Raw genomic sequence first — 16789 nt, 5'->3', positions numbered from 1 at the left:
GAGAGGTAATCCGGAGATTTTTGAAATATCAAAAGTTATATAAATTTTCTTTCAGTCTACAAGAAAAGAACGGTTCAATTCAATTCAATCAGGATTTTCCACCTGACAAAATGCTCGAAATCTACAGACGAATCATTTCACTGTATTCTCCTTCTCTTATCAAATGGATATTTTATTTTAAAAACCCGTCGATGGATAGTGTTTGCCGCTATTTGGTTGAAAATCTAACAGCTGTTAACAACATAAAAATCAAAAAACAAAGTGGTCGAATTTTCGCCCATGGGTTGGCCACCAAAAAACTTCAGAATTCGTCGGAAAAAAACGACTGAAAATGTTCTCCTATCGTTTGAAGCGCACTATGGTTCATTTCAATCCCACTGAATTAGCTTTTTAGACAATTTTCGTGTCTTTTCCATTTTTATTACTGAGATCTCACAAAAACCTGAATAATTTTTTTCACAGAATCGTTCTGAAAAATTGGAATACAGATCTGAAATCAGTGCGAAATTGCCGTTTTAGTGATATGTGCGTCGACCCATAACTCGGGATCTTTCCCTAGTTAAATTACACGAAAAATCTGAGCTCCTTCGTGCACTTCCTCAAATCTAGGCCATTTCAAAAACTAGGCCATCGGGTTTTAATTTCAGCAGAATCTCGTTTTCTATATGAAGGAGTCATCAAAACAACTAGAATTTTTTTCTACAAAAACTTGATCCAAATAAAAATTTCCTATGGAAGCGTTTTTTAAATTTATGGATTCAGTTTTTTTTAAAACCTCATCAAAGTTTGTGGAAGAGAAATTAACACTGACGATTGTAACTTCAGAAGAATCTCGTTTTCTATATGAAGAGGCATCAAAACGACTAGAATTTTTTTCTACAAAAAATAGATCTAAGTAAAAATTTCCTATGGAAGCGTTTTTTGAAAATTTTGATTCTAATTTTTTATATAGCTGATAAAAGATTGTGGAAGAGAAATTAACACTGCGCTGTCCGGCGGAGCGGATTCGCCTCACGGGGTCGTGGCCTAGCGAGAAGCAAAAATATGGAAGAGAAACCCAAATTTAATGTACAGAAAAAATCACCGTGTGTGCAATCAACAAGATTGCGGTGGTGTGTCTGCCCCCCACCGAGATAGTCCATGGAAAGTGGAGAGGGAAAAGAAAGACAGATGGCCCCTGAATGCCTATTCACACCCCTCCAATTCTACTCACAACTCCCTCTCAAACATATTTTTATGTTTTCTTGAGGTAAGCATAAGCCTGTTAATTTGAAATAAATCATTTTGGGTGATTTTCGGACCAAAATCATCTGAAAATTAAAGAATTTTGGGCTAGAATTCAAATTATTTTGCAATTCTCTTGGTGTAAAATGGAAAAGTTCAGTTTTTCATATTCGAACCTTGAAAAATTGTTCGAAAATGATATTACAAACAGTTTCAAATATATTCAAACCATATTTTTCAGATATCCTAACGGAATGGATGTCGAAACAACTGTATTTATTGATTTTTTTTGAATTATAAATGGATTTGGAAAAGTATTATCGATTTCGTGAGGAGGTGAGTTTTTCCGCGAGTTTTTGAAAACATATATTTTGGGCTCTAAAAATGGAAAAAAGTTTTTGAAATTAAAGGGGGACTGCGGTATTTCAAAAATTGAGATTTTTGATATGGATCGACTCAGAATTTTGTAGAAAAGAGAACAGTCTCTTGGAGCCAGGTCCGAAAATTAGTCTAAAACGAGTTATAAGGCCTCAAAGTGTCAAAAAAAGGGCCTCTCACATGGAATTTTTCATTATATTTCAACATTTTTGCACGGCGAGAGAATTTTACGTTGAAATATTATGAAAAATTCCATGCGAGAGGCCCTTTTTTTGACACTTTGAAGCCTCATAACTCGTTTCAGACTAATTTTCGGACCTAGCTCCGTGAGACTTTTCTCTTTTCTACAAAATTCTGAGTCGATCCATATCAAAAATCTCAATTTTTGGAATACCGCAGTCCCCCTTCAAAGTAGAGAGCCTGAACTAGATTTGCTAGACATGTAAATGTAATAAGAGATTGAATTACATTGAAGTATAAGGCTTATTTTCAGAATCGATCAGTCCAACCCTCTCTTCGACTAAATGCCATTGCAGTTGTGAGGTTTACAAAAAGAAATGTATAACCCCGCAAGGATTATATTTCGTTATTCTTGTGGACGCCTGGAGCCCAACAAATCGGATTGTGGACCTCACTTCGGATTCGATTGTAGAAATGTTCGATTCGAAATGGAGAGTGTATTCATTCGTAGAATGCATTCCTCATCCGATGAACACAACGAAAGAAGAGATATATGTCAACTGGATTCAATCGGATGGAAAGTGGACATCGATCGAAACGCTGTTTGTGAAACCAATGAAAAAACAAACAATTGTCTTCAAGGAGCATGATGTCAAAGCACTGGTTTAAAAAAGTTGCTAAATATGAGGGAACAGAAAATAAACTGGTTGACAAGATGTGGGAAATACAAGCGATTTTCGAGGTACGGTTCAAATCAATTATAATTTTGAATTTGAGACTTAATTATAGGGAGCGGAAACAGAAGGGAAGATTGCCGTCCTTTATCTCGGATGGAATTCTGAGCACATGTATGACGTCGACGTCGAATGGTTCCGCGAGCACTACAAGAGGGTCTACGACATTGCGGAAGCCAGAAACAAGTTTGTAGAAGTTCTCAAGAAGAAGGTCTCCGACAAGGAGAAGAAAGCTCTAATCGAGTTGGAACAATGCATGACTCTGGATCTTCAATATGATTGTTCCAATCGCTACTGGTTTCTTCAGGATCTCACATATTTCCATTCCAAAATCCAACAAGACAACGGATTGGGGAATGTTCATTATATGTGTATTTTTAGAATAAATTAACTTTTATATACATATTCTTCCGTTCTCCATCGTTACGTTAACCGTCAGGTTCCACTTTAAAATGGTTCATTACTTGACAATAATTTGAGGGTAAAAAAAATGGTAGGGGAATTAATATATTATAAAAAGTTTGCCAGAAAAATGTAGATATTTATGAAAAGGAGAATGAAAGCGGGAGGAGAAAAAAAAAAGAAAAGCATCTATTTGCAAAAAGAAATTATTGTATTTTCATATAATAATGTAAGCGTTTTGGCGAGTTCATTTTCATACTTCAGGATTTTTTTAATTCGGTGCACATCCCGCTTTCATAAGGTAAGTTCACGACGAGGCGAGTTGAACTTTTTCTAAAAATTAAACCTCTGGTACTTTCGACCCTGCTGATTCCAAAACTGCAAGAAATCAATTCACCAATTAGACAATCGAAATTTGTGTTGTAGAATTCCAAGTTTGGCGGGCCATAACTCGGTTCACGTAAACATTTGGCTAATTTTTCTTGCAGTTTTGGAATCAGCAGGATCGAAAGTACCTTAGGTCCAAATTTTAGAAAAAGTTCAACTCGCCTCGTCATGAACTTCCCTTGTCAGTATCCTGCTATTTCTGGCGTTATTTTCGATAGTAATTTTTTAAAAAACAACACGGCCGTAGTCGATTTCTAGGCCACAGTTTTCTTCGGCAATTTTGCTGCTCGCTCTCAACGGCCTGTGCACCGGATAAAAAATTAATGATGTATGGAAATGAACTCGTCGAAATGCATGAATTATCATGCGAAAATATCATAACGAAATATAAGACCGTATTCATTGAGTTCTTCAAACTGTCTTATCAATTGTCTCACTTCCTCCGTAATCGCTTGGCTTTTCCTGTTTCTTTCTCCAATTTCTTCAGAACTATTTGGTTGATCTCCTCTGTCTATTCCCAACAATTCCTTCTCCAACTCTTTCATTTTTTCCAGCAATTCTAGCATTTCGAATATTTCGCTAAACTTATCTCTTGGCCACACATTAAACTCGACAGTTTTATCTTGCTTAACTACGAAATGACCGACCACTAGTTTTTCGTTTGAAATTTTCTTCATTTTTCTGAAAACTTACACATGACATCCTCCTCTCAATTGATAAACTTACAAGAAGAAATGTGGCAATCCGTCTACATAGTATAGTAGAACAGTCAACTGATCAGTGAGAACAATCTCATTGATTACTGTACCTTCCTTCAGTTTCAATGCCATTTTTTTCAATATTGCGTCATCACAGTCTACCCAATATTTCAGGAATTCATTTAGGTCATGACAGTCAAAGTTTGAAGATTGGAGATTCACAAAACATTCATTCTTCACTGATTTCAAGTCATCAAGAGTTGCCCATCGAGCATCTTTATATTCAACCGTTTTGTATTTGAACGCCTGAATTCAATGAAATAATTTTCAAAAACACGGTCATTACATGTCACTTATCCCAACCATTCTTACAGTACCGCAGGTCACGGATATAGAACTCGCTGGTCCGTATCGGCCTATTTAGGCACGGTTTATACAGTGCCGCTCAAAAGTGTATTAAGTTTGGCCTTTTGGAGTTAAAAATGCTCAACTTTGAGAGGGTGTCATAGTAAAACTAACAGTCCCACAAAAACCTTCTTTATGGAATCGTACAGATCAGAGCTGTGCGGAAGTAAAATTTTCGAAAAAGGAAGTCGGAAATAATTTTTTGAAAAGGGAAATCGGAAGTTGGGTTCCGATCTCGGAAGTCGGAAGTTAATTTTGAAAATGACAAATTTGAGGACATTTTTTTCTAGTCAGCACTGAAAACGAATTTCGACGTTGTTTTCATACAAAATTCCATCAAAAACCACCGAAATTCTGCCGAAATACCGTCGAAAATTCAAAAATTTTCGTAAATTTTTTACACAAAAGTCGGAAGTGTCAAAAAAATTTTCAACGGAAGACGGAAGAGGGAAGAAGGAACTGAACTTTTCAAAAGGGAAGTCGGAAGAAGGAAGAAGGAACAAGTAAGTCGAAGGAAGGAATTCCGCACAGCTCTGGTACAGATCAAAAGATGATCTTCATTTTCGTAATTGACAACTTTTTACGACCCGTCCCTAGCAAGATACGTATCGAGTAATTTTCTCCCTCAAAAGTAATTTCTCCCTCAAATCGACTATTCAGTGCAAAATAGTGTGATTTTGAGCTGAAAACAATTACTATAACTCTCTAGGGAGTACTCGTACAAAAAAGCTGTCAACTACAAAAATGGAGTTCTATTCTTGGTCTGTTTGATCCCATAAAAAGTTATTTTGAAAGAAAGTTAGTTTTAATATGACACACTCTCAAAGTTGGGCACTTTAAACTGAAAAAGGCAAAACTTGATACACTTTTGAGCGGCACTATACAAACCGTGCCTAAATAGGCCGATACGGACCGGCGAGTTCTCTATCCGTGACCTACTACGGGCCGGATAGCGGATCGTTAATGCGCCGCGGGCCCGGAAAAAGCGCAAAATAACCAAGAAGTCATTCTAGTCCGGCCCACGGCATATTAAGGACCGGCCCATAGTAAGTGACGGAGATAAAACTTGCCAAGATTTTGGTATATTTTCCAGCGTATTATATTGCGTTTCAAGCGAGTTACGCGTCGGCCCGGTTTGCAAGTATGATCCCAACTCTTGGTATTTTCTTTGTATCATCGTCAAACTCACTTTGGAATGTTTGAAATCCGCTGGTATGTCCGCTGTCACTGCAAAACTTGCCGTCACTGGTATCCGATCCATCAGTTCCGTCAAAAACTCTCTAGTCACACTGCCATTTTGAAATACGAACCTATGATAAGTTGTCCTATCATAGTTGTTAGCTGATATCATAGTTGTCAAATTTTCAACCAAATAGCGGCAAGAACTATCCACCGACGGCGACGAACTATCAAAATAAAATACCCATATGATTAAGAAAGGAGAGTACAGTGAAATGGTTCGTTTGTAGATTTCGAGCATTTCGTCTGGTGGGAATTCTTGATTGAACCAAAATGAACCCTTCTTTTCTCGTAAACTGAAAGAAAATTTATATAACTTTTGATATTTCAACAATCTCCGGATTACCTCCTACACAACACTCCCAACTTGTCCACCGAATTCAATTGTTTTTTCCCTTCTCCTATTTTGAAACTCATTGCCATACTGTTTGGGATTTTCAATGAAACTGACAAGTGTCGATCACTGACATGAAAATTGCAACAGGTGATCCTATGTCTGGATGCTCTCAGGAAGAGTTCCAATCGATAAGAGCATATTGAAAGATTTAGTCTGTAAGAGAAAATAAACAAGTTTCAATTTCAAGAGATATGTCTAAAACTTGTTAGAACTCACATCTCCTCTGGCTTCATCATTTTTGTTATCAGTCTCAATGGAATAGTTGGAAGTTTCAGAAGTGGAAGCGGTTTCTCTTTTGGCGGGAAAAGTAAAGAGTTCCAGGTCTGAAAGGGTATGTAAGAATAAATCGATTAATCAAATCACTTACACAAAGGAGACACGGATAACTTGCAGCCGTCGCGCCGATTTTCCAGAAGCACATTTTCAGAAAACCCTGGAATCTAATAATAATTATGTTGGTAACATTCAAAAAGACGACGGAGGATTATCGATTCTGAAGGTGTGACGTCGGTCTCATATGCCAGTAAATGGCCTATGCGGGATGTCGGACACCAAATAATTGGAAAGAAATTAAATGAGCACTGGCTAATGGGGAGGTACCTCGCAAAAACTCGCTCCGTTGATACAAAACAAGGCGGACGGCGCTGGGGGCTTTGGCTTTACACGACAAAAAATGAAGAAAGCTGTGCTTTTATCACTGGAAAGGATCTGCGACGTGCACGCAACGGATCTCCTTTGGAAAAGTTGAATTGAAGGTTCCTCGCTATTACTTCGTGACTGTGCAATTAAAACTTCATGGGAAAGTCCGGGATGCCTGGTTTACGTCCATTGCTTACCAGGAGGGACAAATCGATAAATGAAAAGAGGAGCACGACGGGGGGATGTGATTTCTCAACAAACGGTGTGCGTAGTGGTCCTCTTTCTTCCATTCTCTGTTACTCCATCTACGAGAAGAGAGAGAGTGTTGTTGGTTCAACCGGTTGCCACTACCGGTGTCCCCATATTTCATACTCCGCCTATTTTGCCAAAAGATGCCAAAAGATCCCATACAGATCTAAAGGGACGTAGCTTGATCCTCAGTTGCAAACGGAACAGTGTACGCTGGAATGCTATTATTCTGGTGTCCTCTACAGTACCGTGCCGCTTTCAAGTCTTCAAGGTGTTGTGTGTCAAACTATCATGAAGCTTTAATTGCACACATAATTTGTGTTAAATGATTTGTCGTTGTAAAAACTCGACTCTTTCCAATTATTTGGCAGATAAGATTAACGGACAGTAGTGGATAGTGTTGTCCAGTCTCCCCGGGGGGGGGGGGGTCCTTGGGATTACCAAGACAAATAAACCATTTACTGACCTATGAGTCGCACCTTCAAGATCGATAATCCGCCTTCGTCTTTTTGAATGTTACTAACATTGTAACTTCCAGATTCCAGGGTTTTTTGAAAATGTGCTTCTGGAAAATTGGCTCAACGGTTCCAAGTTATCCATGTCCTCTTTGTGTAAGTGATTTGATCCATCGATTAGTTTTTATCCTTGTTTACTCTTTCAGATCATAAACTCTATAGTTTTTCCGCCAAAAAAGAAACCGTTTCCACTTCTGAGACTTCCAACTATTCCATTGAGGCTGATAACAAAAATGATGAATGCAGAGGAGATGTGAGATTTAGACATATCTTTTGAAAATATCATATTTTCTTACAGACTAAACCTATCCATGTGCTCTTATCGATTGGAATTCTTTCTGAGAGCATCCCGACATAAGATGGTCTTTTTCAGTGTTCATGTCAGTCATCAACACATGTCATATTCATTGGAAACACCCGATACTATGGCAATGAGTTTCAAAATAGGAGTAGGGAAGAAACAAGTGAATTATGTGGACAAGATGGGGTTGCTGAGTGGGAGGTATGTAATCTAGAAATGCTTCTGGCTAGAAAAATGGTAAATTTTCTTTTCAGTTTGATACAAGAGAATGGTTTTATTCGATTCAATCAACCATTTCTACCAGACGAAATGCTCAAAATCTACAGAAGAATCATTTCACTGTACACCCCTTCATTCATCAGATGGGTATTTCATTTCAATGAATTGCCAATTGACAATTTCTTCCGTTATTTGATTAAAAATCTGACAGAGATGAGCAACTGTGATCAAACAATGTGTCACAAGTTCTCACTTCAAACAGGTAGTTTAAGAAATGAAACTTTGATGGAGCTGATGGATTGGATACCTGTGACAGCCAAAGTAGAAATCGATGCAGACTTGTCGTTGGATTTTAAGCATGCCAATGTGAGTCTAACACTTTTATAATCCAATTTTCCATAAGAATTATTAATTATGCTTTCGGTTTTCCTAAATTAAATATAAATATGTGTGTAATATTTAGGCATTCAAATATAAAACAATCGAATATAAAGAAGGACGATGGGCAACTCTCGACGACTTGAAATCCGTGAGAAATGAATGGATTGTAGATCTGAAATCAACTAACTTTGACTGTCATGACATCAATGAATTCCTTAAATACTGGGTTGATTGTGATGAGGCAATACTGACAAGACTGACATTGAAACTGAAGGAAGGTACTGTAATCGATGAGGCTGTGCTCACTGACCAGTTGACTATTTTACTGTATTATGAAGATGAATTGCCACAGTTCTTCATGTAAGTTGATCCATCGATTATTCTTTATTGCAAATTTTTTTTTTCTTCCAATTTTCCAGAAAAGTGAAGAAAATTGTAAATGAACAACTAGTGATCGGTCACTTTGAAACGAGTGAGAACAACATTGTCAACTTCAATGTGGGGCCACCTAACCAGTATCCTGAAATATACGAAATTCTTGTGTCAATGGAGAAAGTGAAGGAGTTGGAGGAAGAGTTGTTGAGAATAGATAGAGGAGAAGAGCCAAATGAAGAAATTAGAGAAAGAAACAGGAGAAAACGAGAGATCGAGGAGGATCTGAGAGAAGTGAGAAGACGGATTGATGAACTCAATGAATACGGTCTGATACTTCGAAATTAAATTTTTATTGTTTGGGATTGGTTCGTTTTCGGCCAATTATTTCATGAAAATCTAATTTTAATAAACTTTAATAAACTTTTATTAAACCATGTTTTTCCACTTTATTCTGTGAATGTTTTGCAGCTGCATTAATTGTTGTAGTTTTAGAAAATCTACCTAAATCATAGTAAAACGTTTCCCATCCATCTTCTTCCAGAAGTCACTACTAATTTGGAGAACTAAGAACATTAGATAATTGCCAAATATTTACAGCAGTGCGTGGCGTAAAGTCGGGGAAACGCGCTCCGCCGCACAACGGTTGACACGGTCCTAAATTCAAATTTTACGTTTATTTCTCGTATCTTTCAATAAAACCCACGCGCACTTGGGAAAAATTCAAATTTTTTTGTTGCGGACCTTACGCCTCGCACCCCTGATCACATTTAACCATAAGTGTTGTATCTCGACTCGTTTAGGTTTCTGTCCCATTTCTTCGTAGTCTCCTTCCGTTCCCAGGCGTATTTCAGCAATTTCAAGTTTACGGGCTGTTGTGTATTAAACTATCATGAATCTTTAATTACACAGATAATTTGTGTTCAATGATTTGTCGTTGTATTACCGTCGTTGTAATACCAACTCGACTCTTTCCAATTATTTGGCAGATAAGATTGACGTACAGTAGTGGACAGTGTTGTCCGGCACCCCCGGAGGGGGTCTCTGGGAATACCAAGATAAATAAACCATTTACTGGCCTATGAGAACGACGTCACACCTTCAGAATCAATAATCCTCCGTCGTCGTTTTGAATGTTACTAACATTATAGTTTTCAGATTTCACGGTCTTCTGAAGATGTGCTTCTGGAAAATTGGCTCAACGGTTCCAAGTTATCCATGTATTCTTTGTGTAAGTGATTTGATCCATCGATCAGTTCTTATCCTTGTGTACTCTTTCAGATCATAAACTCTATAGTTTCCCCGCCAAAAAAGAAACCGATTCCACTTCTGAGACTTCCAACTATTCCATTGAGACTTATAACAAAAATGATGAATGCAGAGGAGATGTGAGTTCTAGAAAATTCTGGAAACTATCGAACTGAGTCTTATTTTTTGCAGACTAAACCTGTCAATGTGCTCTTATCGATTGGAACTCTTTCTGAGAGCATCCAAACATAAGATGAACTTTTTCAGTGTTCATGTCAGTCATCAACACATGACATATCGATTGAAAACACCCGACACTTTGGAAATGAGTTTCAAGATAGGAGTAGGGAATAAAGAAGTGAATTTGGTAAACAAGATGGGAATGTTGTGTGAGAGGTAATCCGCAAATTTTTGAAACATCAAAAGTTATAGAAATTTTCTTTCAGTTTACAAGAAAAGAACGGTTCAATTCAATTCAATCAGGATTTTCCACCTGACAAAATGCTCGAAATCTACAGACGAATCATTTCACTGTACTCTCCTTCTCTTATCAAATGGATATTTTATTTTAAAACCCGTCGATGGATAGTGTTTGCCGCTATTTGGTTGAAAATCTAACAGCTGTTAACAACTATGATAGGACAACTGTTCATACGTTCGTATTTCATAATGGCAGCTTGACTGGAGAGTTTTTGACGGAACTGATGGATCGGATACCAGTGACGGCAAGTTTTGCAGTGACAGCGGACATACCGACGGATTTCAAACATTCCAAAGTGAGTTCGAAGGAGATATTCAGAGATTTTTGTAAATCACCTCAAAATGAGGAGTTAGGACTCGTTTCTGAAAAACTGAAAAAAACTCCCGTAACTCAATGGCTCAATTTGATATTTACTGTAACCTCGCACTGCCGACTTTTCCACACTTTAAGCTTTTTCGAATTCAGGCATTTAAATACAAAAAAATTCAATATAATGAAGCTCGATGGGCAACTCTGGATGACTTAAAATCAGTGAAGAATGAATGTTTTGTGAATCTCAAATCTTCAAACTTTGATTGCAAAGACCTGAATGAATTCCTGAAACATTGGGTTGATTGTGATGAGGCTATATTGACAAGACTGACATTGAAACTGAAGGAAGGTACTGTAATTGATGAGACTGTGCTCACTGACCAGTTGACTATTCTATTGTATTATGTCGACGATTTGCCACATTTCTTTATGTAAGTTTATCAATTGAAAGGAGGATGTCATCTGTAACTTTTCAGAAAAATGAAGAAAATTTCAAACGAAAAACTGGTAGTCGGTCATCTTGATTTTGAGAAAGATAAAACTGTCGAGTTCAATGTGTGGCCAACTGATAAGTGGAGTGGGATATTTGAAATGCTTGAATTACTGGAAAAAGTGAAGGAGTTGGAGAAGGAATTGTTGAGAATAGACGAAGGAGAGGAACCAAATAGTAATGAAGAAATTGAAAAGAGAAACAGAAGAAGACGAGAGATAGAGGAGAAAGTGGAACATGTGAGAAGACAGATTGATAAACTCAATGAATATGGTCTTATACTTCAATATCCAGTTTAAATGCTGCGGTCAGTTATGATATTTTCATATCATTATGTACTCATTTCGGCAAGTTCATCGTCATACTTTCAGGATTTCTGTATTTGGTGCACAACAGAGTAGAACGTTTCTGACTTTCTGACTTCCGCGATTTTACAAGTTTTTTTCCGCCTAGAGGTTATCAGCTTGAAACATCTGCTTGCCTACTCCAATTTGGGGATTTTTAAGGTTTTTTCTAGAGTAAAGCTATCAGTTTTTACCAACAAAAACCCCTCCTCGCGAGTTCGTGAACTGATAATATCGAAAATAGAATTAACAACATAGTGAGAAAAACTACCTATACCTAAAGGGAAGTTTCTAGAACTTTCTCACTGACCAAACTTTCCGGCGCTCACTTTCAGCTGGTTATGCACCAAATTAAAGAAATTCTTGAAGTATGAAAATGAACTCGCTCACACATTTTTTTTCAAAGACGGACTTTTTTCCTCCCGTTTTCATTCTCCTCCTCATATCAACATTTTTCTAGCACTCTTTGCATTATAATAAGGTGACTTTTTATGAAAAAGTTGCCCCCTCAAATACTTTTACTTGGACCCCGCAATTTATTCCCCCTACAATTTACCCTCGAACTGTAGATATATTGGAAACGTTGTACCCTGTTGTATCCTCTTGTACGACGAGAGACGCAGACACTGCGAGATACGAACGGGCGGTTGACGGCAGAACGGGAAGTAGAAGACGAGGCTCCGCGACACTAGAAATCAAGGACATCACGAATGAAAATGAAAAAAAACACGTAGGTCAAGAAGATAACAAGAGTCCAAAGGGGATGCATGCGAAGAAGATGATAAAATCTTTCTGAACGCCTCGGCAACCGGATCTTCCTTCCGACGAGTTGCAGTAGTAGGTGCATTTGAAGCGGTCTGAAAGTGGATCAATATTAATTTCTAGGCAACTTTTAGCAATTTTAAAAAGATTTGTCTACAATAGACAGCCTGAATCCATTTTTCTTGGAATATCCATTCAATTTTCATGAAGAGAACACGCATCAGAGTTCAGCGGAATGCGGTTTTTGAAATGGCGGAATAGAAATATTTTCGAATTCCCCTCAACTCCGATTCGCATTTTCGACTCTCAAAAGTGTATTTATATATTATAACATTTTTCAGAATCGATTATCCTGAGTTTTAATTTTAATATTTCTAAATTTACCTCTATTTCTGCTCTTTTACTGCTTATCGCCGACGATTAATTGTATAACTTCTCGATGAAATGCGAGAGAAAACATCACCGGGGAAAACCACGTAGGTTACGGTATTGAAGGCAGAGTTGAGCGGAATTCCGCCTTCCGCTTTCCGCCACTTTTTTCTTTCCGCCTTCCGGCAAAAAACTTTTTTTCCGCCTTCCGCCAAATAAATTTTCATTCCGCCTTCCGCCTTCCGCCTTCAAGCAAACAATAATTGTTTTTTTCAACAAGCAAACAATAAAATTTATTAATTCGAAAATTACAATTTTCAAATGAATGACAGTACATATAGCCTCGGAATCACTATTTGGTGATAAAGATTATTTGTTTTCTCTAGTTTTTAAATGAAGTGAAATACAGGTTTTGTTAATAAAAAAGGCATTCAATTTTAAGGGTACAAGAGGATACAACAGGGTACAACGTTTCCAATATATCTACAGTTCGAGGGTAAATTGTAGGGGGAATAAATTGCGGGGTCCAAGTAAAAGTATTTGAGGGGGCAACTTTTTCATAAAAAGTCACCTTATTATAATGCAAAGAGTGCTAGAAAAATGTTGATATGAGGAGAAGAATGGAAACGGGAGGAGAAAAAAAGCCCGTCTTTGAAAAAAAATGTGTGAGCGAGTTCATTTTCATACTTCAAGAATTTCTTTAATTTGGTGCATAACCAGCTGAAAGTGAGCGCCGGAAAGTTTGGTCAGTGAGAAAGTTCTAGAAACTTCCCTTTAGGTATAGGTAGTTTTTCTCACTATGTTGTTAATTCTATTTTCGATATTATCAGTTCACGAACTCGCGAGGAGGGGTTTTTGTTGGTAAAAACTGATAGCTTTACTCTAGAAAAAACCTTAAAAATCCCCAAATTGGAGTAGGCAAGCAGATGTTTCAAGCTGATAACCTCTAGGCGGAAAAAAACTTGTAAAATCGCGGAAGTTTGAAAATATCATAACTGACCGCAGCATTTAAACTGGATATTGAAGTTATAATGAAGTGTATTAGAAAAATGTTGATATGAGGAGGAGAAAAAAAAGCAAAAAATGATATTTTCATATTATAATGTATCCGTTTCGGCGTGTTCACTTTCATACTTTAAGAATTTCTTTTGGTGCATAACCAACTGAAAGCAAAGTTTGTTCAGTGAGAAAGTTCTAGAAATTTCACTTACTAGGGAAGGTCATTGTCTGGAGTTTTGGGTCCTGACCTAAAACGTTGGAAAGCTGAGAAAACGCAGATTTCAAATATATATTCTTTTTTTGCCCTCGAGATCTAGTATTCGAGAAAAATAAGGTCAAATTTAGAAAACATGTCTAATAATTGCATTTTTAACACGCGAAAATCATTTGTCATTTTTCGGAAATTTAACCCTATTTTTCTTGAATGCCAGGCCTATTTTCGATATTATCGCTTCACGAACTTGTGCGGAGAGGGTTCAAAAGCATATCTAACTTTTTCGAAAGGGTCTTGAAACAGAAAGCATGGTTTGCAGCTCTTTTTGGACCTTCAAAGCTCAAAAACAATGCCATTTGATCTTCTTCAGCTACAAGATCATTCTGTCAATTACAAGTTCTCTGGAAGTATGAAAATGAACTCGTCGTAATGCATGCATTATAATATGGAAATATCATAACTGACCGCCGCATTTAAACTGGATATTGAAGTATAAGACCAGCGTCATTTAGTTCATCAATCTGTCTTCTCAATTGTTCCACTTCTTTCTCTATCTCTCGTCTTCTCGTGTTTTTTTCTCTAATTTCTTTATAATTGTTTGGCTCATCTTCTCCGTCCATTCTCAACAATTCCTTCTCCAACTCTTTCACTTTTTCAAGTAATTCAAGCATTTCAAATATTCCACTCCACTTATCAGTTGGCCACACATTGAACTCGACAGTTTTATCCTTCTTGAAACCCAAATGACCGACCACTAGTTTTTCGTTTGAAATTTTCTTCATTTTTCTGAAAAGTTACACATGACATCCTCTTTTCAATTGATAAACTTACAAGAAGAAATGTGGCATGTCTCTGTAATAATACAGTAGTATAGTGAGCTGATCAGTGAGCACAGTCTCATCGATTACAGTACCTTCCTTCAGTTTCAATGTCAATCTTGTCAATATTGCTTCATCACATTCTACCCAATACTTAAGGAATTCATTCAGGTCTTTGCAATCAAAATTTGAAGATTTGAGATTGACAAAACATTCATTCTTCACTGATTTCAAGTCGTCGAGAGTTGCCCATCGAGCTTCTTTATATTCAACCGTTTTGTATTTGAATGCCTGAATTCAATGAAGCATTTTGAAGTTCAAAGCGTGGAAAAGTCGGCAGTGCGAGGTTACGGTAAATATCAAATTGAGCCTTTGAGTTACGGGAGTTGTTTCAGTTTTTCAGAAAAGTTTCAGCTTTTCCACGTACGTTCTGTTGTCGAAAATTGACCCGAATTTATATTAAAGTTCACGCACCAAAAACCTCATTCATGGCTAGTGAATGAAAAATCTCGTTCTCTAGCATCCTTTTCGTTAGTTCTCTATTGTTCTAATTATTTTATGAACATTGAACGTAGGGATACGTGGAAAAGCTGTAATTTTTCTGAAAAACTGAAATAACTCCCGTAACTCAAAGGCTCGAGCTATATTTAAACATTACTCGGGGTGAGAATATGGTAGTCCCTCCATTGTCGAAATTTGACATTTATTGCAATCTCACACTGATGACTTTTCCACACTTTCAACAATAGTTCAGCAGTTTATGTTTTTTGGCAATAGCTCCAATAGGAATTTTCAAAGTCAGTGTTATTGCCTATCGAATGAAGGTAAAAATCATTACGGTTGCAAAAAAAATTCAAGAGGTTACTAGTTCTCAACACTCCTAATTTCTCGAACATATTAAAAAAGTTGTGTGATTCCTTGAAACCTCAGAAAACACCGCTTTAATTTCGGTTTTTCTTAGTCATTCCCGAGTGAGGAACTCTTCTGAGGAGGTGAGAACGCAAATACAATTGTGACTGTGATTGCGAGGCACCCTCATTTATCCCAACTCTTGGCAATCGGCCGCCATCTCTTTTCGACCACGAGCTCTAACTCCTCAGAGCAATTATCTACTATATTTTGAGGTGGCTTTAAAAATCTCTGAATATCTCCTTCGAACTCACTTTGGAATGTTTGAAATCCGTCGGTATGCCTGCTGTCACTGCCATACTTGCCGTCACTGGTATCCGATCCATCATTTCGGTCAAAAACTCTCTAGTCAAACTTCCATAAAGAAATACGAACCTATGATAAGTGGTCATATCATAGTTGTCCATTGCTGTCAGATTTTCAACCAAATAGCGGCAAACACTATCCATCGACGGGGTTTTAAAATAAAATATCCATTTGATAAGTGAAGGAGAGTACAGTGAAATGATTCGTCTGTAGATTTCAAGCATTTCGTCTGGTGGAAATTCCTGATTGAATCGAATTGTACCATCCTCTTCTTGCAAACTGAAATAAAATTTCTATAACTTTTGATATTTCAAAAATCTCCGGATTACCTCTCACACAACATTCCCATCTTGTCCACCGAGTTCACTTCTTTATTCCCTACTCCTATCTTGAAACTCAATTTCAAAGAGTCTGGAACTTTCGATAAAAATGTCATGTGTCGATTATTGACATGAACACTGAAATAGTTCATCTTATGTTTGGATGCTCTCAGGAAGAGTTCCAATCGATATGAGCACATTGATAGGTGTAGTCTGCAAGAAATAAGACTCAGTTCAATAGTTTCCAGATTTTTCTAGAACTCACATCTCCTCTGCATTCATCATTTTTGTTATCAGTCTCAATGGAATTGCTGGAAGTCTCAGAAGTGGAAACGGTTTCTTTTTTGGCGGAAAAACTATAGAGTTTATGATCTGAAAGAGTAAACAAGGATAAAAACTAATCGATTAATCAGATCACTTACACAAAGAGGACATGAATAACTTGGAACCGTTGAGCCAATTTTCCAGAAGCACATTTTCAAAAAACCCTGAAATCT

At 37.2% G+C, this 16789-nt stretch overlaps 6 protein-coding genes across 6 annotated transcripts; 4 read left to right on the top strand and 2 right to left on the bottom strand.

Annotated features, from left to right (window-relative positions):
• Nucleotides 1–2497: 2497 nt before the first annotated feature.
• GCK72_004702 (uncharacterized protein) lies at nucleotides 2498–2907 on the top strand (the record flags this gene model as incomplete). Its single annotated transcript, XM_053724842.1, has 2 exons — nucleotides 2498–2524; nucleotides 2572–2907. 2 exons carry the CDS (start codon nucleotides 2498–2500, stop codon nucleotides 2905–2907), a joined length of 363 nt encoding a protein of 120 aa, XP_053589036.1.
• A 1120-nt stretch (nucleotides 2908–4027) lies between these two features.
• On the bottom strand, nucleotides 4028–6465 carry GCK72_004701 (uncharacterized protein; the record flags this gene model as incomplete). Its single annotated transcript, XM_003104283.2, has 5 exons — nucleotides 4028–4309; nucleotides 5598–5943; nucleotides 5994–6197; nucleotides 6261–6367; nucleotides 6412–6465. The coding sequence occupies 5 exons, from the start codon at nucleotides 6463–6465 to the stop codon at nucleotides 4028–4030; spliced, it is 993 nt and encodes a 330-aa protein (XP_003104331.2).
• A 1024-nt stretch (nucleotides 6466–7489) lies between these two features.
• Nucleotides 7490–9068, top strand: GCK72_004700 (uncharacterized protein; the record flags this gene model as incomplete). Its single annotated transcript, XM_053724841.1, has 6 exons — nucleotides 7490–7543; nucleotides 7594–7700; nucleotides 7746–7949; nucleotides 8003–8333; nucleotides 8431–8708; nucleotides 8768–9068. 6 exons carry the CDS (start codon nucleotides 7490–7492, stop codon nucleotides 9066–9068), a joined length of 1275 nt encoding a protein of 424 aa, XP_053589035.1.
• Nucleotides 9069–9897: 829 nt separating this feature from the next.
• On the top strand, nucleotides 9898–10368 carry GCK72_004699 (uncharacterized protein; the record flags this gene model as incomplete). Its single annotated transcript, XM_053724840.1, has 3 exons — nucleotides 9898–9951; nucleotides 10002–10108; nucleotides 10161–10368. The coding sequence occupies 3 exons, from the start codon at nucleotides 9898–9900 to the stop codon at nucleotides 10366–10368; spliced, it is 369 nt and encodes a 122-aa protein (XP_053589034.1).
• Nucleotides 10369–10549: 181 nt separating this feature from the next.
• GCK72_004698 (uncharacterized protein) lies at nucleotides 10550–11550 on the top strand (the record flags this gene model as incomplete). The annotated part of the gene is made up of 3 exons (XM_053724839.1): nucleotides 10550–10744; nucleotides 10915–11192; nucleotides 11238–11550. 3 exons carry the CDS (start codon nucleotides 10550–10552, stop codon nucleotides 11548–11550), a joined length of 786 nt encoding a protein of 261 aa, XP_053589033.1.
• Nucleotides 11551–14412: 2862 nt separating this feature from the next.
• GCK72_004697 (uncharacterized protein) lies at nucleotides 14413–16768 on the bottom strand (the record flags this gene model as incomplete). Its single annotated transcript, XM_053724838.1, has 6 exons — nucleotides 14413–14725; nucleotides 14771–15048; nucleotides 15921–16251; nucleotides 16302–16505; nucleotides 16558–16664; nucleotides 16715–16768. The coding sequence occupies 6 exons, from the start codon at nucleotides 16766–16768 to the stop codon at nucleotides 14413–14415; spliced, it is 1287 nt and encodes a 428-aa protein (XP_053589032.1).
• Nucleotides 16769–16789: the final 21 nt, after the last annotated feature.

This window comes from Caenorhabditis remanei, chromosome II (assembly GCF_010183535.1).
Source record: "Caenorhabditis remanei strain PX506 chromosome II, whole genome shotgun sequence".
In the NCBI taxonomy this organism is placed as follows: Eukaryota; Metazoa; Nematoda; class Chromadorea; order Rhabditida; family Rhabditidae; genus Caenorhabditis; species Caenorhabditis remanei.
The sequence above is the reverse complement of the archived record's forward strand: the minus strand, read 5'-3'. Positions and strand labels throughout refer to the sequence as shown.